This window comes from Daldinia childiae (assembly GCF_008694065.1).
Source record: "Daldinia childiae strain JS-1345 chromosome Unknown Scaffold12, whole genome shotgun sequence".
NCBI classification, from domain to species: Eukaryota; Fungi; Ascomycota; class Sordariomycetes; order Xylariales; family Hypoxylaceae; genus Daldinia; species Daldinia childiae.
In genome coordinates, this window is record NW_022984653.1 from 162,429 (window position 1) to 182,427 (window position 19,999).

Sequence of the window (19,999 nt, forward strand, 5' to 3'; positions counted from 1 at the left end):
AGGTCGGCGACAAGAAAAGATGAAGATCGGCGAAAAGAAGATATTCAAGTCGGCGAGACGAAGATATTGAGGTCTGCGAGATGCAAATACTATGTCGGCGACAGGAAAAGATTAAGACCGGCGAAAGGAAGATATTCAAGTTGGTAAGAGGATGTTCAAGTTGGCAAGACGAAAATATTGAGGTCGGCGATAGGAAAAGATTAATGTTGGCGAGAGATGAAAGGAATCATAAGAATCAGGAAAGAATTATATACAGATACCTAGATCAATAGATGCAATTAAAATATTACGGCGGAAGGTACGGCAGAGGGTACGGAAGGAGATATAGCAGAAGGTACGGCAGAAGGTACGGCAGGAGGTACGGCAGGAGGTACAGTAGAAGGTACAGTAGAAGGTACGGCGGAAGGTACGACGATAGATATGTTATCTGACGATAATAAGGTAAGAACGGTAAATTTGGCAGGCGGCGACAGGTTAGACGGCAAGGTTAGGAAACTACGAGGCAAGAAACCCACTAGGCAGGAAAAGGATAAGGGAAAATAGATAGGTAATCAGATATAAAAATTCAAGTAGTAAAATAATAATGTAAGGAAATAATAAAATAATAGATGAAAATTATGAAGAATCGTCATGATAGTTAATTAAAAGGGGTAAATAAATAAAAATATAATTAAAACGTAATTAAATTAATTATTAAACCATTCATTGTTATGACGTTAAATAGGTAGGTATTTATATGAACATGAGTCTTTGTTTATATTTGGACATGTTTTGGATATTTGTTATCTTTGTTCATTGATTTTTTTTTCCGGAATAAAAACTTGAAAAGAAAAGAAGATATATGTGTGACATGCGCGAAGTGCGCGAAGTGCGCGACATATAAGAAAAAAAAGAAAAGAAAAAAACTCCATTTGACCTTATATTTATTATATTTGGTTTAGTTACGTCGGTATATATTGTACTTATCAACTGCAATTAAGTAATGAACTTGGTCTATTAACCAAATATACATCATCAAGCAATATACCATTGTCATAACATTAAAACTAAGCTTGAGCTATAGAATATAATAAACTACATGGTGCAGGTTTTAACTATTATTAGAGAAGAAATGAAATCCTTTCATTCATCTACCATAAATAATAAGGCTTTTAATATTCTCCTTGATGATGATGATGATGATAAAATCGTTTACGTCTATTTGTCTGCTGTATGCTACTTTAGGTAGGTATATACAACGCGCATCTTTGGCGCTTTTAGACGTCTAGAGTACTCCCTGAGGGAACAGAGCTAGAGTATCGCCTGACATAAGAAAAATATTCTCCTTGACATTGTTCTATCCTCAGCCTCTACTAGATAAGGTGGATTGATCTTAGGCCTCAACTTCTATATTAAGTATGGTCTATTTGGGGCTTGAGTGATTTCTACTAATGTCATCTAAGCAAGTTGGTCATAATTATATTGAATCTCTACATAATACTCTTATGAAGTCTAACTGGCTAACTGATCTAGGAAAATGGAAATAAGTTTCAATAATAGATCTACAGTGGTCTTAACTCGAAGGACGAAACCGACAGGATAATGAGATGTAGACAAATTATCATATGATATGAAGGACATTGCTATAATAATCACTTAAAACGGAGTGAAGGTAGTTAGATAATAGATGCTTGATTGAAATATAAACTAAACATCTTTTACAAATATTCAAGATGTTCCTGAATTTCTGAGTAACATGTGACCTTTGGTCTAGTGCTTGTACATGTAACCATGTACATCTTACAAATCTACATTATATGACGATACCTACCTTATAAGTTATTCTTCTTATGTACCTACCATCACTTTGGCTACTTATTTACTAGGCTGAAATTGGGTTAACAAAATTGAACTTTAGATTAATAAAAAGGGTTGATAAACTACTCAGTGTATATATTGTATTTACACGGTTACTCTAAGCTGTATCAATTCATATACTACGGATATCGAGGTAAATATGTGAGGCATAGAACTACCCGGATACTAGGTAAGATATAATGGTATGGGGTAAGCTTGAAATAAATATCAGTGCAGCACCTACGGGTGTTGGACTATTTCTTAAAATTAAGATTGCAAATATGATAATACGATGTTAATAATATTTATTAGAAACTTCCGGAGATCAGCTTTAAAGGGAAAATAGGCTTTTCTCATATTCAGTAATCTTGGATCTTTTCTATCTAGGCTTCCTAATTTCTTATGTCAGGCGATACTCTAGCTCTGTTCCCTCAGGGAGTACTCTAGACGTTTAGAAGCGCTAAAGATGCGCGTTGTATATACCTAGGTAGCATATAGCAGACAAATAGACGTAAACGATTTCATCATCATCATCTATCTAGGCTTCTGGTGAAGCAAATTCATGAAGGCCCAGTAACGCCTTATTGATGAAAAGAATGCCAAAGAGACTTCAGCTTATCTGCTTACCTTAGTATTTGTACTGATTTGGAGATATTCTCTTGCATAGAGATCCAAACAGGGGGCTGAAAACTAGTGCTTACCCGTCTGTGAGGTATTGACGTATCGGAAGATAGTAATTATATTAAATCCCCATCGAATGTATCTAAGCTCGAGATCAACCATTAAAACAGATCCTAATCGAGCCATTAGCGGAATCAGATCTGGGAGGAATGTTGGTAGCGAGGTTTAGTTCGATGGGGTAGATTTCAGTCACCCAGTCTCTTAAGATCGGATCTCTTGGAGAGATGAAGGTGCTAGATAGATCGATAAAAGGGTAGATAAGACAATTCATCCCTTAATATTAATGTGTTAATGTGGGAAGCATCCTGTTATGGAGTATAGGGATGCATAAGATGAAAGACTTATATTGAAGAAAATGCCACTTAGACGAACTATGCGCATTATCCAAATACTTCCCCACCTTCCGAAATGGGAGTGGCCAGCCAATAAGATCGATGCGATCTTCTACCTCTTCGAAGACACCGGTAGACAACAAGTAGAGGTGTTCTAAAAGTAAATGGTGTCGACATGGGTAGTGATAAGATATCCTATTAACGTTTATTTTTTTATATACCTTAGTTACCCGATCGCTTGAAAACAACTCTTGCTCATTAGATATCTGTTTTTGCCTCATGAACTGCAACCCACCGTCGAAACGACCGTAGGGACAAATTTAGAAGATCACCTATTGGCAGCAGTGGTAATATAGAGTGGCGAACCGAATCGATGAATATACCTGACATTCTATACTCGAGATCATTTACTACGAACTTTAGAAGAACTTTAATTTATCTACAGTTCTGTGGCGGGTTGAATATTTAGGCGGCAGATCAAGGTGTTTAATCCACGTATGTGACCGTAAGTAAGTACTTTAAGTACTCTATTACATGGAGCAAGGAGCAAAGAAAATACTTTATTATTAAGAAAGGAACTCTAAGCTAATTAATTATAGGAGCCTATGGTTACCTACCTCTATGCATACTGAAAGTGCCGTTTGTTCTAAGTGTCTTTCTTAGAACCCTGACAGAACGGATGGTTTCGTAGGTGCAGGATAGAATGAGGGGTATCTGAAGGTGACTAGAACGAGAAAAGAAGGTAATCGTCCATAGAAGAACTCGTTTTACTAGAACAGTTAGCTCATCTGCACTACATTCGAAAAGAAGCTTTGAGGGGTTTGGGGTCTCTTCACACCATGCACTTGGATTTACGCAAGCGTTGATAGGCCTGGCACAGATACTTATCCAGGTACCACGCATATTTATTTACTATTGTATGCTCCGCTGACATACCGAGGTAATTGATGATACTCGTATTAGCGGGCCATGTTGGGTCAAGCTCTTGGTTACTGGCTTGGGCGCGGTAATGCGGGTAGTACCATTACTTCTGCGGTACTAAATATTGTATGGTTGAAATATACGCCGGCGTCACTAGTCGATGTAACAGCATGACAAAACGTTTTAAGATGGCATATTAGTTAGATCAAATATTCCGTATAAGATAATGACTAATTGGGAATATATAGGCATTACAAATTACATCATGCTATATAGGGCTTAATAATCGACTGGAATTATATATTTTTGTTGCAGCCTTAACTCGCTTGATATAAAAACCCGAGGTATAAAGGTAGCTCTAGAAAACCTCAAGTTGTCAACATAATTTTTTAGACCAACTTCCTTCACACTCTTCAGAAATTCAAAAAAGTGTCATATAATATCTTTACAGATTTAAAGTCACAATGGCCACCCCTATCGATAAATCCAAGCCCTACTTCCCCCTAGCTGGCCTCGCTAATGACGGCTGGTCCAAGGAAGACGAAGCAACAGCAACATGCTTCTGTGGTGCAGTACAGCTTGCATTTGTAAGCTGCTTCCTTATGTTATCGCTTTTTCATGCACAACGCCCATTTTGAAGATCTCTTTACTAACATCACCAAATCCTGCAGCCGACACAGGGTCCTGGTTACGTCGGCACATTTGTATGCAATTGCAGTGACTGTCGTAAAATAACAGCATCTATGTTCGCGACAAACTTCACCATTCGGGATACACACTTGAAGCATCTTCGTGGGCGTGACAATCTTACGAAATTCGGCCCCCAAGCGCATACTATCGCTTCAGGCAAAGGCATGGCTAACTACTTTTGCTCGACATGCGGTACGCTTATGTACCGCGTCGGAGAGGCCTTCCCAGGCATGAGCATCTTGCGCCTAGGCACTATCGATGATTTTCACTTACACGAGACCAAGATGCGACCCACGGTAGAATATTTTGTTGAGAACCGCGTGGGATGGCTTAAGGGTGTTGAAGGAATCAAACAGATTAAGAGCCTTCCATCCCTTTAACCTGGAGCTTATCATTCCCTGGTATATCATTTTGTAGAAGAGCTGGCTCCAGAAAGGAGCTGATTAGTTTCCTGTTACATCTACTACCGACGTATCGAGGAAAAAAAGACATCAAATGGATTGAAAATTTAGAGTGAAAGTCCCTTGTGTACTAATTTTGACAACAAGCTCATCTCTGAGACATTTATATACGCTGTACACTAAACTATTATCAATATTATCTTAGGGTTTCCTCATACCATCAACTCCTTGGTGCCTATCTAAACTCGATAGATAACACCACTAGGATGTGCCTTCTGGGTTCAACTGATAGCACTTATCCGTTGGGATTCTCTCGCCTTGGTCCCACTAGAATAGGCGGTTAGGTCAGGTCAATGCACACCTCCTTGTAAGTAATTCAGAAGACTTACGTGTTCGTGAACGCATCCATCAAGCCAGAGCCACCTGTCCGTAGTCGAGTATCGGGCGTATGACATATTTGTGCTGGCATCGAAACACCAAGCCGTATTTTGTTCGCTTCCAAGCTTGTTTCCGCTGCAGAAAATACCCCAGATGTTGTTAGGCCCAGACGCGTACCCTGGATGGTGTTGCTGTGATAGAACAATCAATAATTAGCATCGATCCCAGTCTGCTAGTAATACAAGTTATATGCTTGAGTTAAAATGTTAAAACAATGACTAACTGTATAAGTTGAATCTATTAAGGAAAACATCTTTCTGGGGTCTCCATCGACTACAAATGCACGATAGAAATCATAAGCTCTCTGTGCTGTCTCTTCCACGGTGACAGTGGGATCCGGTTGACAGAGAGCAGGAGGTGCGTTTAAATTGCACAAGTTTTCTCTCTTGATGAGAGCATCGTCATGTGCAACTGGGGCAGCACTGCTAATAGTGGGCGCTAAGACGCCGGCAGAAAGAAATAGCAAGAAGCGCATTTTCGTAGCAGTGGGTAGGTACCTGTTATGCCAGTTTCAAACATGGTATTCTCCTAAATTTCATGGGGTAGGAAGCGACCATATATTTATAATGTTATTGACGCGGGGAAACATCCAAAACCAAGATTCGTTATTAGTACGTGTTAGTTTAGCCGCCTTGGTTTCAATTTACAAAATCTATATACATCGTCCGAATGAAACCTGACCATATTCATACATGCAAGTGATTGGTTATGGTAAGTCCCTTATCATGTATCATAGTGGATAAAGTCTGCTGTTTAAAGACTCCAATCGGAATAGTTTTGAAGTCTTGGGTGTTGTCATTTATGTGATATGTCGTCGCGTTCATACGTCAGTGAGATTGAACTCTGCATAGGTAGTCGCTCTTCTAGCTGGCAATTATACCCTTAATTCTTGATCATATTGTTACACATTAGGTACGGAAAGGGGTAAAGGAGGAGCGGGGGTTGACGAAGTGGATGCGTCCATAGGCATCGTAAACTGGACGCTCATCATTCCTACATGTCCACCACAGCTGAAGATCAGTAGTATTCACACCGTTGGGGTGGACTTTCTCCATCTCTTGCCTCATCTCTGACTTGGGCCTACCCTCTTTGATGCGTAGCTTTTCGAAAAACACGTAAGCGCCGTAAAACACAGAACTTGTATTCCCAGACATAGGCCCCTTCTTATCTAGGAAGCAGTTAAGCTGCCTGGATTGAATACGTGTTTCTTTAGGGAAACTCTTCGCTATAGCACGGCAGAAGGCGCTCTGACTGATGTCAGGCTTCCGTAGAAAAGCCCGGATCTTCTTGCGGACCTCGTCGCACGTATCATACACTGGTACACTCTGCGTATCCTCGCCATAAAGCTTTATATCGCTGACATCAAGAGCTTCACTTTCGCTCTTCCTAGGTCTCTTAGGCGGAACTGCTTTGAGACCTTGCAGCTCGCGCTTCTTGAAAAACGTAAAGGCTTTAGGGTATGTGTCGCAGTCCTTGCCTTTGTAGGTTCCGCTATGATTCATGAATCGCTGATATGCACCCGGAGATACCCCTATGGCTTTCTGGAAGTCTCCAACTTTCATATTTCCACCTTGAATGAAGTCTTTAATCTTCCGGCGAATCTCGTTGCACGTCTCGTCTATCTCATAGAGGCGGTAATCATTATCGTCCACTTCAGATATATTTTGACGGTCTTCTACTGTATCCGACTTACGCTTCTTTGATACAGTAGTGCTTGGTTTGACATTATGGGCGGCGGGTCTGTTACAGCTATTCTCGTCGCCTTGTAGGCATGGTGACTATTCGTTGAACAAGACCGTTAGTGCAAAATGCATTTAGAAGCAGGTGTGATGCTTACTTCTGCTGTAAAAGCTAGGTTAGCTTTTTGCATGTTACCGTCGGAGTATCTCAAGGGAGTCATCATTGGGAAGCCCTTAACCTGGCTAATAATGATCGGGTATCTAAATACGAATATATAGCTACACGGTATTTGTTAGAAGGATTAACTAAGGGAAATGTGAATTGTGTTTTTTAACAAATACATAATCAAGACGTTGCTCCTGCAGTCCATGTTTGGTATTAATAGGGGATATGGGGCTATATTAGAAGTTCAATAATGGTTCGAGCATGTTCTCGATTGATGTTACAACTGACGTTACCCCTGACCGACAACTGATGAGAGTCAGCACATATCAAAAGTTATGTAACAAATGACGTAAATACATTAGGGGCTGTACGAAGTACTTTGTATATCATGTACGGAACATGTACCATTCATTCACAGACCAAGCGTACAGGCTGAGTGACAGTGAGGAGTGCGGAATATGCCCGCTCGTTTTAGGGCTCTTGGCTCTCTCCCAGGCTGTCAGGTCCCTGGATGATCTGCGGATAGCGGATAGCGGATAGCGCCTCATTCGATGCAAACTAGATGCTGATCATCGCCCTGATTGGCTACGGGAGTCATATGCCGTATGTACCTGAGCATTTCCTAGCCCGCTCTTTTAGCTCACGCTTACTTGCCTGTCAAATGCGCCATCAATTATTTAGTATCAACTCCTGACCTTATTGTGTATAGCTTCTGCCTTATTACTATGTAGAAACTACCTAGCTCATTACGCCATTTTATGACAAGCCCATGAGGCCTAGTTACATGTTATATAATAGATGTTCGCCATCACATCGTTTCCATGCGCAGTATTTTTCTAACTACAAGATTTTCTCCCACTGGAAGCAGGGGTAAGAGAAGAGCTCAGACTCGCATAGATATTAGGCAGAATTGCTGCTGTTGCTATCGAAATCGTAGTACTTACACGGTTCCCTGCCGTTCCCAATCAACCTGACTCTCATACAAACGGTGTAATTTATTTTAGTTACGTTAGATAATCTGTATGTTGAACAGCAACCCGGTTGTCGGATCAATATATAGATAAGTAGGTATATACCTAGGGCAAACCACCCATCTCTGTATTCGTTGATCATATTCTTATACAGTACCAGCCCTTGAATAGATCATTGGTAACCTTAACGAAATGCATTTTCTTCAAATTGTTTTATTCGCAACCATCATAAACCTGTTCTCGGTATTAGCGCATAGTTTTGTATCCAACATCAATATTAACCGTCTCTCATATGATGGCTTCCGCCCTACAGAGCCGGATGACCATCCGTTCGCCATTGGTTGGTCGACAACCGCCTTTGACCAAGGTTATGTAAACCAAACCGGATATCGAACAGAAGAAATCATTTGTCATAGAGGGGCTAAGAATGCGAAGAACCATGCTCCCGTTTCTGCAGGCGACATTGTTCATATTCAATGGAATGGCTGGCCCGAGTCTCACAAGGGCCCAGTGTTGGACTACCTTGCATCCTGCGGTGACTCGTGCGAGACAGTTGATAAAGATACTTTACGATTCTTCAAGATCAATCAGGCTGGATTGATAGACGGTTCTAAAGCACCCGGCCTATGGGGCTCTGATCAGCTTATCGCGAACAACAATTCGTGGATGGTGGAGATTCCTCGTCGGATCCAACCAGGGTTTTACATCTTGCGGACTGAAATCATCTCACTACATAATGCATCGCGCGAAATCGGTGCGCAGAACTATCCCCAGTGTATCAATTTGCAGATTACTGGTGGCGGTACCGAACTGCCTTTTGGTATTCTTGGCGAGGAGCTCTATGACCCCGACGACCCCAGCATGCATCTGGATATATATGATGGCATTTCGACATACAAGATTCCGGGTCCGACTCTTATCTCCGAGATTGAGACAGTGACGCTGAGTCATCCTCTTCCAACAAGAAGCGGGATACCACTCACTGGCTTCACTACATCGGTAGTGCCGATGCCCACTCCAACATAAATTTTGCATGCGGGCCTTTTCACTTGAATTATTGGGGTGTGGGAGCTAGTTGTCTATGAAGAGCATGTCCGTCGAGTGAGAGGATCAATCATGGAAGAACACGATATCGATCAGTTACGCGGCTGCGAGAAATCAAACTGTGACTAAGTGCGTACACAACCTAAAATTGGAATCATCATCTCTTGCCCTACCTGTTTAGCCCTTATTTAAAACCAGACTTAAACTCTCATGCGAGATTATACTCGAACAGGATATCCTGTCAAGATTCCCATAATGCATTATTAGTATATACCTACCTACCTCTGAAGCGATATAAGCACCACTTGCCAAGCTCACCGTTCACCATAACGTTCTTCATTATTCTTCAATGCCCATCCACACCTCGTAAGCCAGAACATCACCATGGGCGGCGTGGTTAGCAGTCCCAACACGCCTCCTTGAATGAGCTTAAAGACCTGCGGTGCCCATACCTTGTCGTAGTACCAGTCATTGCCCTCCCATTTACCCGCCAGAACGAGAAAGCCAATGGTAGGCCCCCATATTACAGGGAAGAAGGCTACAGCAACCAGCAGAGCCCGCAGGATCTGAGAACGGAAGAAACTCAACCAATGCACAATACTCCTAACTTCGTGCGTCTCTTTGGGACGGTCTAAGAACATGAACCACCGCACGAACCAGCTCTTAGGTTCAGGGATAAACCCGATCGGATGCACACCACCTTTTCTTAGGTCCCGGTTTACGAGGAAGAGTTCTATGTGCCACGTAATGAGACACTGAACAATGATGGTGACTGCCGCATCTCCAGCAAGGGTATTCGGAAATAAGAACAACCGAATAGGTCTAGTTATGATATCCTGAGTTGCATACATGGCTATCGTTCTGTTAGGAATTTTGACTAAAATTGAGACTTGAAAATGAAGAGATGACGATTGAAATGAAATAAATATACCATATGCAATTGCAAAGTTGATACCACCGGAGAGAATCATGGCACCTAGCCCATCAAGAATGAAAATGTAGAAGATCTGATGAGCAGTGAACTTTTCCGTCGGCTCTTTGAATCCATCATCTATACTTTCCACGGCATCCTGTTGCGAACTTAGATCGGGATCAGTATGGGCAGTGTCAGGATCAGGACCGGAGTTAGCAGCGGCAGCTTCGACATCAACTGGGGGCTCCGCCGTCGGTTTGAAGAGAGGATTTGTCGCCCACGGCATAATTGGCGTTTAGTAAAGCGGTAGGGAGGAATAATAAGGTAGGAAGGGGGCGGTATGGATGGAAAAAGAAGACTAGCTACCCGAAGTGTCATATCATGTTGATAGCCTATGTAGGTAAAGTAGTTGTAAGGACGAAGTTTTCTGCCAAATACTGACACAAAGTGAGGGAATAGTAAGGAAAGTAAAAGGAGGCTGAACGTTAACAACAACAATAATAACTAAAAAAGTTAATAACAATAGTAGAAATGTTAGCGGGGCCACTTTCCATTCGACTACCTGTTACTTTAATAATAAGCTTTCTTTTTTCTTTTGTTCTTTGGGTGGCAGCAAATTAATAAAAAAAAGAAAGCCGGGGGTAGGTTGTCTTAAGGGTCCAAGGGTCCTTTTTTACCCCCTTTACATAATATCGCCGGGGGAACCGATTGGGGGCATTCTGACATTCTCGACATTCATAGACATTCTTAGAATATATTGTTTTTTACACTCATACATATTGTTGTCCAGTGACAGTTCCTACCGGAAGTCTCGGCATCCAGTCGGACTACCGTAGTTAAACACAATCAACCGAACGAGCCGGTCATTGGTACTTGTGACTTGATCGTGATAGGTGATGGAGCAAGCTTTCTGCACGTGGGATTGGCGAAAATTGTTGAAGCTTCAAGAGAATTGGGAAATCCTTGCCAAGCCGCTTAAACCCGACCTAGTCTAGGTTAAGGTTAGTGGACCTATTTACCAGGTACATGTAGCTAAGAGGTACCTATGTATCTTATTGATGTGGGGTGAAGGCTAATTCAGAATTCCATTCCAGCTCAAAGATTGACTGAATGTTTTCTTATCTTCAAAAACAACATGAAAATAAGCGGAAAAATAAAAATATTAACACAAGTATTAATTATCTAGTAGTATACCTAATCCAATATGGTAACTTATTCGTCACCATTTATAACAATTGGAAATTTTTTTAAAGCTGTACCCATGACCTATTCTAACTCCGAAAAAATAGAATCGATCATCTGGGCACCAACTTTTGGCCTAGCATGTGGGAAATACAAAGCCTAATCTGGGTACCTTAGGTACCTAAAGCTAGGTGCTGAATAAAGCACTTACATATCATAGGGGCTCCGAGAGATTAATCCCGGCAAACAGTCCGTGCCTTAGGAATGTTGATAATATTAATAATAACTATCTAAATCAGTATTGTTTAAATGATGACTTCGACTTTCATCGTTAGATACTTTAATCCAACTATCTTCTTACTAATCGCCATAATATCAATCGCCATCGCCTTCATTAGGCATCCAATGTACACGAAATACGCGAGCATAAATACCATTACCGAGGATATAAGCCTGAACGATCTCTTAGTTACGCCCACTCGTCCAGCACGAATTGATAACACTCTGGATTATGTACGATGCGCGGCACTGCATAATAAGTTGGTCGAATATGCTTGGGTAGCAGAAGGGCGCGAAATAAGTGACTTGGAACGACACTCGTTCTTCCATCGCTATGGGGACCAAGCAAATGAAATCAGGAGCCGACTTGATCCTACTCTCGTGACTTTCTTAGAATCCATCATAGTAACCGAGGAGCTGCCACCCTTTTTCTACTGGGTTGAAGGCATCTCACCGCCCGCATCTATGTTTGATAATGATGATACTCTACATTACGATGAAATGAGCGAACCCGGACGTTTTCTCGTTTTATATAACACAAATACTGGCCTAGTAGGGCACGCGATGGGTCTAATATACGACCAACAACTTCATTGTGCCACCATGGCTCTCGGAATTGAAGACATCGACTTCACCCAACCAGTTGAGAGACATCGTCAGCTGTGGCATCCGCTTGAGACGATACTTAGCAACTGGTGGCATATGGTTCAAATAGGCAAGATCACAGCTTCTCAGGATAGTGCACCTAATGAGAAGTATGGCCCCTGGATCTGGCATTCCTACGGTCCGACTCAAGTAGTTAGTGCTATCGCCTCGTTCGAACGACTCGCAAAAGCTATTGAATACCGTATCCCACCTGACAAGCTCTTACCTATTTCTGACGAGCCATTGCTCAGTCACGCTGACCTAGACGAAGCCTCTGTTCCGAATCCTTGTTTCATTCGCTCATTTTTATCAAGTGTTCGCCGACCACGATTTGACCGAATTGCTCCGGGTTTGGCTATTCCTTATAATCCAACCGTGTTTGCAGCCAATCAAAGGTATACCACTATAAATATTAGCTCTGAGTACGGTATTATTATTCCACCTGTCCTTATCTTCGCATCGGTAGAGAGGCGGATCGTGAGTTTCACATCTAACAATCCCTACATTTCATTTAATCCATTCTGTCGGGCATTCAAGAGGGACATGCCCTCAGATGGTCAATCAATCCTCTCCGGACTGTACTCGGAATCTGTAGAACGTTTCTCTGAAGACAATGCTGAAGAGGGTTTCCGGCTCTTGCTTCCATTTCCCCTTCGTGTCCTCGGCGAAGAGCACGGCGCAAGGAAGAGCGATATGAACCTAGTAGGAAAGAAAAGTGTAGCGGATCTGTTCCAGCACGGCTTCAAACCCTTCGGAGGAGAGTGGTGGCGGGCACAGAGGTTAGAAATGCTATTCGATGCTTGGACGCATTTAGTTGAATCTGGCATTTGGAAAGTAGGAGACAGTGGCATCGAAGGGGATATAGATATATTTAAAGATGCGGATAGAGGCCAATGGGCAGATTACCGCATTGACCCTAGTTGGTAAAGCCGGGTAAAGGTACCGTATATACTATAACATGAACTCTAGGAATTCTCCTGTTATAGATGTATTTTTTGAAAACACTATCCAGTCGTCATGTAACCATCAATACCGACATATGCCACTAACTAAATATATATCCATTACGAGCTGAACTTCTTGCTCAGTGCATCGTATAAAGTTTGGTTAATGGGGAGGATACTCCCATGCCGCAGATTGCTTGGAAATCCAGATCGACTGCTTGCCGTCCATTTATTTCCCTTTGGATCCGTGCTCTCATACGGTCGATAGCCATCACTACCGTAGAAATCCAAGAGGACGTGGACCTTGGCATCGTCTTTGTTATCACGGTATGCGGCAGGGCCTTCGACACCAGATGTGATTATACCACTGTTTCCCCCGGCTCTGGTCCAGCTTCCAAAAAGCCCCGTAGTAGAATATTCCAAAAATACAGTCTTAGCTGATTCATCTTTCATGAATCGTAAGTAACTTTTCCCCTGAGTATCGAGCGGTACAATATCCAAGTCGATAATGTTGGTCGGCGCATAATCAATGTACGTTTGAGGTTGTGTGAACGTCTTAAAGTCACTTGTATAAGCATACCTGATTCGGATATTGGATGGAGAACCGGTATGCCCGCTGTCTGAGGCAGAATACTATAATCAATCCATTAATAAGAGCATCCGCTAAATTTTAAACGACAAAACCTACAAATTTTGAAGCCCAGTGGACTAAATATTGGCCTACGTCTGTCAGTATCATCCTATATATAGGTTTCAAGTGGATTACCAACCTTTTGAAGCATCCCATATCGCTTCCGGAGCCCACACCATACCGGCAGTCGAGTCTTCCACATTTACTAGCCGCTCGTTGCCAAAGTTCACGAGGTCAGTGCTCTCCCAAACAAATATGCCCCTTGAGCCTGTTCGCTGGGATGCATCCCAACTTGTCTATAATGCTGTCAGCAATAGAGAACATATAGGCTTTTAAAATGTAATTACCTTCCCAATATTGAGATCAGTGCCAATAATGTACCATTTTCGGCCAGCTTCGGCACCGCCGCCTTGTACAAGATACGGGTCTCGAACACCACCAGTTCCCTTTGTTGGCCGTAAAATAGGTTGACCGCTGTTCAATGCTTTGAAGGATAGCGGATCATTGCCGTTACTAAGGTAGAAGTATACATAAGGATCTGCCCCGAGGAATATAGCCCCAAGGTATCCAACTAATCCTGCGTCTGCGCGGCGTTCGACCTGAATACCTAGGTCGCCTAGGTCAAGCGGACTAGCTACGGATAGATTAAGGCAAACGCCAATTGATAAAGCAAAACGCAGCACCTGACGAATAAACATGGTTGCGACGATTCCGAAAATGAAAGATACAAATTCCACAGGCCTGGCTCCTGACTTCGTAATAGAGCAGATCTCTCATTTGTATTAACAAGCTTCGGGAGATCGGTGTCCGAACTAGCCAATCCCAAGCCCTCGAATTTTTCCATCCCGGTACTTTAGCCTTGGGTTTCCAAGAATACGTTTACGGCTAAAGGCCCGCGTAGCAAGCATCGTATATGTGGGGTATTATATCTAAGTAAAAGAAGAGAGTCATGGATTTTGTTCGACATAGTAAACTACAAGGCTCTTCGTAAAATATAGGTCATTTAGGTCTGCGTTATTTCGGGCGTTGGAAACCACGCCGCCGACATGGAATTATTTTAATGCATATCAAGAAAGTGTTGTACTAAGTGACTGCATTGTGCCGTTGGCATACGCCGGAGAAATTAGTACAGGGTGAATATTATATTATAAGTATCGATATTATCTTCTTCAAAATTATCGCCGAACGTACGCCTCAGGCAGGTAAAGCGTCATGGCGCTGGCTCATATAGGCACAACTGTCTGTAACCTAGGTGGTTGTATTGTCTCCCAGCATCAACCGGCGACCCAGAAGGCTTGCTTCTTCAGATTCCATATATGCCTGCTCTATACAACATCGTAGTCATCGATCCACCACTTCTTCTCACTTCCATCATTGACTGGATGCAGGTTTATAGAATCCTCCGTACTGCCGATTTTTAATGGACCATAGAAGTTGTATAGGAAGAAAACAGCTAGGAGGATCCAGCAGAGACCCATGATGCCCATGATGCCAGCCATAATATTTACTTTACAGGCAGCAGATGCTTCCATTGCAGTTGCCACGTCTGGTGACGGATAGGAATAAGTCGTCGCCATATGTTTCCTCTGCTGTGGAATAATAAAGTGATATCCTGGTAGCTGTTAGGCAAGTACAAAAAGCATGCTTGTATATAGAAGTTTAGGTACTTACAGTTTAGTATTGGGTTTGGAATTCCCGTCAATGTTATTGGCTAAGCGCCCCCTTTATTGGCAGTATTATGAACGAATATACTCTGGAACGGTATGTCTTTTGAAACTGCGAGATCACTCCAGTGAAGAGCAGCCTGTACCTGGAAGGTACTGACTCACTACCATGCATTTCGAACTGGCACCATTCACTCTAGGCTGTCTGGAGGAAGCCAAGTCATCAACAATCTGAAAGTTCTCGACTAAGGATCGGATAGTTTGCCCCGGGTATTGAAGATTTCCGAGTAACTCGTAGAAACTATTGATCTGAGAATAGAAAGGCCTACTAATAGGTAGATGGACGTTGTTGTAGTGATATGAGGTAGGTAGGTAGTTATAGTAGTTAGGAAAATAATAGTGAAAACACCGCTGCCCATAGATGTGGTTTAAACGCGGATTATTATAGTATACTATGATCCCTTCAACCACACGTCGCGGAAACACGCATCATTCTGACTTGGTAATGCCAAGTGCCGCACCAAGGGTGATGATCTTCTGATATTGGACCAAAGGACTGCTTGATAGTCACATCAGCTACGAATGAAATTTACTATATACTCACTCTAATATATAGGAGTACAAGGTCCGCGGTCAGTATTAGTTGTCTAAGGTATAGAAATAACCCAATGTGGACACACGGCTAAGCTTTTATGCATGACGCTATTCCTTATCTGCTTTCATTAGCGCTCCGAAACGACGTCTTAAACGCCCAAGGATGTATTTGCCGACGTATGACGGATCCAAGGAGAGCGATCACCAATTTTTCCCGGACACAGATCATCAGATATCGCGGTAACGAACGCAAGGCGCTAACAATAAACAACTGTCCAAGTGACTGCGTCAAGGATCTGGTCTGTCGCGATAAATTGTCGAACCATGTAGTCCACATATCATCCTAGTTACATTGGAGAATGCTTGGCTTCCTAAAATGCGGTTATATTATAGCTTATTGCTGGGGCAAGCGCGTCTGGGTTTCGGATGTCTGGCTGAAAAGGTGTACTGTATATGCACTTGCCTCCCTAGGTTTCTAGACAGAGGCGTGTAGCTCTATATTAACTCCAGGTCATGGGCATGGAGTACGGCCCGATAAGCGCGTGTTAGTATATTGCATTACTTAAATAGGCGCAAGTGAAACCCCAATATGTTTAACAAGCTGTCTTACCCCAGATATCTTGGCTAAATTTCTTATATTAACCCTACCCTTACGGCATAGGCCGGTTTCTATGCGATGGATTTCTGAGGAGAAGAGGGAAGGATGGGGGTTAGAGGCCTAGAATTTATATTATTTTAGCCGACTAGATGCATTTATAACGAATGGGCTTACATAGCTCTCGGCTAGATAGGATATCTTACCGACCGCCTTTTAATGATATCGTATGGTTGGAGTGAGCTAAACAAGTTTATAGCATGACCTCGTATATTTCGGGCAACTCAAGTGACGTGTTAGTGTCTAACAAATTCTTAATATCTTTCAAGAAGATGTATCGATCAATAGGATCGCAGTAACAAGCATATATAACGCTACATTCAGTATAATCCTTCTCCGGATATCTGATGGGATTAATGAGATGTTGGGAGCTAAGTGAGGGTTCAACCAGAACGACGTAATCTACGCTGAGATATGCCTTGAGAGTTGCCCTTGTATATTGCAGATGACCTTAAGAACAAGCAACGACGAAAGCCCAATTGGGCACTTTCTATACTATCATTTGATGTTTTTCAAGGTAGGACATTATCAAATTACTTTCCACGCCTCTGTTGTAAGACTGACAAGAGCGTAGGCCCCAATGGGGCAACTAGATCAACGAGGTAATTGGTTATTGTCCCATATAACTTGAATTAAATATATACATGCATTCGTAGATCAATAATTAATATAATACCTATTAAAACAAGGCATATCCTGTCCAGTATTACAAGATATAAATGACGAAACCCCCTATGATACCATGCCTGTTTGAGTATTAAGTGAATCGAAAGTCCATATAGTATGTGTTAAGTGTGTAAAATGGTAAATAGTACCATCAATTTGTTCTTTATCCATTACTAAGAATATTAGCAGGTTCTACTAGCAGTAATTGACAAATGCCATGACTGGCGTACATGATAGACATTTAAATGATCGGAGGTATGTATACATAGAGAATCATCTCGGGCATTCCATTCGTGTGCAGTACTCTTTTTTTTTCCCTTCCCAAATCCAAACAGCCAAAATACAAAAATGTTTTCATTTCTGTCATGCTCAAGCAGTGTCCCTTGAAAAGCGTATCAGAATAACTGAACGTCAAATATGACAGGAACAAATAGTGTGCACGCCGACTGTAGTATTGGTAACGGTGATAGAGAGAGTTTAGGAAATGTAAGAACGGAGCATCCGATCGTGATGATTAATAGAAAATGCTCGTAAGAAATTTGAGTGTAGTTAATAAGAAAATAGGTTACTTACAGCAAAGCTAACGTTAGATCACCATGGATCCTCGCTTTTAATGTTACCTCAACCTCAAGATTGAGATCAAGTCTGAGACGTAGAGTGTCAGATTTGCCTCCGCCGTCGCCGCCGCCCTGGTTGAGGACACCACCAGCAACGTTGCCTAATGTACCGGTCGCCGAGTTCGTCAGGTTGTTCGCGGTTTCACCGACGTTGTTGACGGGGAGCAGCTGATCAACGCCGCCAATACCGCCTCCGCCTATGCCACCGAGCGGACCCCCGCTCTGCTGCTGTTGTTGCGTCTGCTGATTGCGCTGACGCCGCCGCCGTTGTGGTTGAGGTGCTACCTCGGCGTCTTCGGCACTTTCTTCCTCATCCGAATACCGTTGGTTCTGCGGCTCTGGCTGGGGCGCGGTGGCCTCCTGTCGTCGAGATTGGTTACGGCTGCGGCGACGACCCTGGCGGGATTTAGATCCGGACACCGAGGGACTAGGAGACGACATTTTCGACTATACTTATGAACTATTTGGGTGGACTAAGATGTAAGAATGGAAAGTATAGATTAAAGGAGATAAATTTGAGAAATTATTCTTCGTAGGAGAAAGTTGAGGAATAAACTGTCTATGTTTAGATCCGTTGGGTTCGAATACTATTTACATAAGATATATCTATACATAAGACATAGCTACATGTAGGAAGAGATGTCTTGGTCTTAGGAGTCTTCGCGTTCATGTCATATTTAGAAATAATACGTCACCGGTGGTCTAGATCGGGAAACTTGCCCCGGTATGCATTGTCAGAGTCGAAACCTTGATTTCGCGCATTCGTAAGTTCTGCATCTATCTTTACTATGTATAGACAACGATACTCCGACATCACTAGCATCATCCTGTTTCTTGATATGGGGGTAATTGGGGTGTGGCAGCATCTGAGTGGCTTGGATATTGACGTCAAGCCACAGATCAGGTACTATGTAGTCGATCGCCAGCTCTCATCCGACAGGGGGTGTGCATAAGGTATGATGGTTCTACTATTATTATATTATTATTATTGTCTAGGTATATATTAGGTATAACATGAAAGTCAGCTTTAATGACAAGTATTTCGAAGTATCGAACATGTACTATATTATTAGTTTATTTTCTCATGTCTTCTTCCTGGGCCGAACGGCTAAGTAGCTTGCTAGTCTCTCGTATAACGACTAGATACTCCAAGCTGCAGTTCGCGATGCAAATTTATATCCACTACATCGCGATCCAAGATCTCATCTAGATTTCCTTCTTTATCGTAGTGAATATTCCACGAACCTTCATTATTCTCAACGGCTACAAAATTCTGCTCGTTCTCAAGTGTTAACCACTCTTCATCTTCTGTCCAACTCCAAGGCCCGACGATGTGGCCAACAGTCTCTGATCTTGACCCGTGACGTAGTAGCCCCGTGTCCTTATCAGCATATATCCAATTAAGCATCGGCGGATCGTCCGCTATGGGCGCTACTAGGCCTTGGTGATTTTCAGGTCCGGGGTAACCAAAATAGAAGCCGTTGAACGGATAGCCCTCCACTGGACATGCTGGGTGATTTAAATAGAGCTGTCAAAAAGTTTAGAAGACGGATTGGTCTTTCGGTGAATTAAAGAAGCGAAATAGATTCCAATAGCCACATTCGCCTAACTAAACTTACCTTCTTGTCCTTGAAGACTACAGTAGCATCTTGGGGCAGCGCAACGTCATCGTGTGAAAAGTTTGCCGTTAACTTGAATTTTATTCTTTCCTTCGCTTGTTGGTTCTGCTTTTTCTGGGCGTCAATTGCTTCTGCGACACCAATGACTGTTGGGATGGCGCCGACCGTGAGTAACCCGAGCGTGGAGAGAGCCATAAGACCAATTGATTAAAAGGTACAACGAATGAACTCCACTGAGACTTAGAAGATCCCTCGTGTTCTAACAGAAAAGGAGGGAATACTTGTCGGAGTAGCGACTAATTTTGGCAGCACTGAAGCGTGTGGAGTGACGAAACAGGTTTTAAGCCTCGTCGTGGAGGCCTTGGAATGTCTCCAGATGATGAAATTGAGCCAACGCCACATACTCTTCTCCTTATACCAGTTATACTCTA

At 42.5% G+C, this 19,999-nt stretch overlaps 8 protein-coding genes across 8 annotated transcripts; 2 read left to right on the top strand and 6 right to left on the bottom strand.

The window, feature by feature from the left end:
- Positions 1–4,234: 4,234 nt before the first annotated feature.
- GL218_08280 (uncharacterized protein) lies at positions 4,235–4,840 on the top strand (the record flags this gene model as incomplete). Its single annotated transcript, XM_033585079.1, has 2 exons — positions 4,235–4,357; positions 4,442–4,840. 2 exons carry the CDS (start codon positions 4,235–4,237, stop codon positions 4,838–4,840), a joined length of 522 nt encoding a protein of 173 aa, XP_033440688.1.
- A 282-nt stretch (positions 4,841–5,122) lies between these two features.
- On the bottom strand, positions 5,123–5,774 carry GL218_08281 (uncharacterized protein; the record flags this gene model as incomplete). Its single annotated transcript, XM_033585080.1, has 3 exons — positions 5,123–5,188; positions 5,251–5,430; positions 5,523–5,774. 3 exons carry the CDS (start codon positions 5,772–5,774, stop codon positions 5,123–5,125), a joined length of 498 nt encoding a protein of 165 aa, XP_033440689.1.
- Positions 5,775–6,207: 433 nt separating this feature from the next.
- GL218_08282 (uncharacterized protein) lies at positions 6,208–7,169 on the bottom strand (the record flags this gene model as incomplete). Its single annotated transcript, XM_033585081.1, has 2 exons — positions 6,208–7,077; positions 7,137–7,169. 2 exons carry the CDS (start codon positions 7,167–7,169, stop codon positions 6,208–6,210), a joined length of 903 nt encoding a protein of 300 aa, XP_033440686.1.
- A 1,138-nt stretch (positions 7,170–8,307) lies between these two features.
- Positions 8,308–9,141, top strand: GL218_08283 (Endoglucanase-4; the record flags this gene model as incomplete). Its single annotated transcript, XM_033585082.1, has 1 exon — positions 8,308–9,141. One exon carries the CDS (start codon positions 8,308–8,310, stop codon positions 9,139–9,141), a length of 834 nt encoding a protein of 277 aa, XP_033440687.1.
- A 332-nt stretch (positions 9,142–9,473) lies between these two features.
- GL218_08284 (uncharacterized protein) lies at positions 9,474–10,358 on the bottom strand (the record flags this gene model as incomplete). The annotated part of the gene is made up of 2 exons (XM_033585083.1): positions 9,474–10,012; positions 10,091–10,358. The coding sequence occupies 2 exons, from the start codon at positions 10,356–10,358 to the stop codon at positions 9,474–9,476; spliced, it is 807 nt and encodes a 268-aa protein (XP_033440685.1).
- A 2,884-nt stretch (positions 10,359–13,242) lies between these two features.
- GL218_08285 (uncharacterized protein) lies at positions 13,243–14,451 on the bottom strand (the record flags this gene model as incomplete). Its single annotated transcript, XM_033585084.1, has 4 exons — positions 13,243–13,755; positions 13,811–13,842; positions 13,893–14,049; positions 14,101–14,451. 4 exons carry the CDS (start codon positions 14,449–14,451, stop codon positions 13,243–13,245), a joined length of 1,053 nt encoding a protein of 350 aa, XP_033440636.1.
- Positions 14,452–17,901: 3,450 nt separating this feature from the next.
- GL218_08286 (uncharacterized protein) lies at positions 17,902–18,390 on the bottom strand (the record flags this gene model as incomplete). The annotated part of the gene is made up of 1 exon (XM_033585085.1): positions 17,902–18,390. The coding sequence occupies one exon, from the start codon at positions 18,388–18,390 to the stop codon at positions 17,902–17,904; it is 489 nt and encodes a 162-aa protein (XP_033440683.1).
- A 679-nt stretch (positions 18,391–19,069) lies between these two features.
- On the bottom strand, positions 19,070–19,763 carry GL218_08287 (uncharacterized protein; the record flags this gene model as incomplete). Its single annotated transcript, XM_033585086.1, has 2 exons — positions 19,070–19,477; positions 19,569–19,763. The coding sequence occupies 2 exons, from the start codon at positions 19,761–19,763 to the stop codon at positions 19,070–19,072; spliced, it is 603 nt and encodes a 200-aa protein (XP_033440684.1).
- Positions 19,764–19,999: the final 236 nt, after the last annotated feature.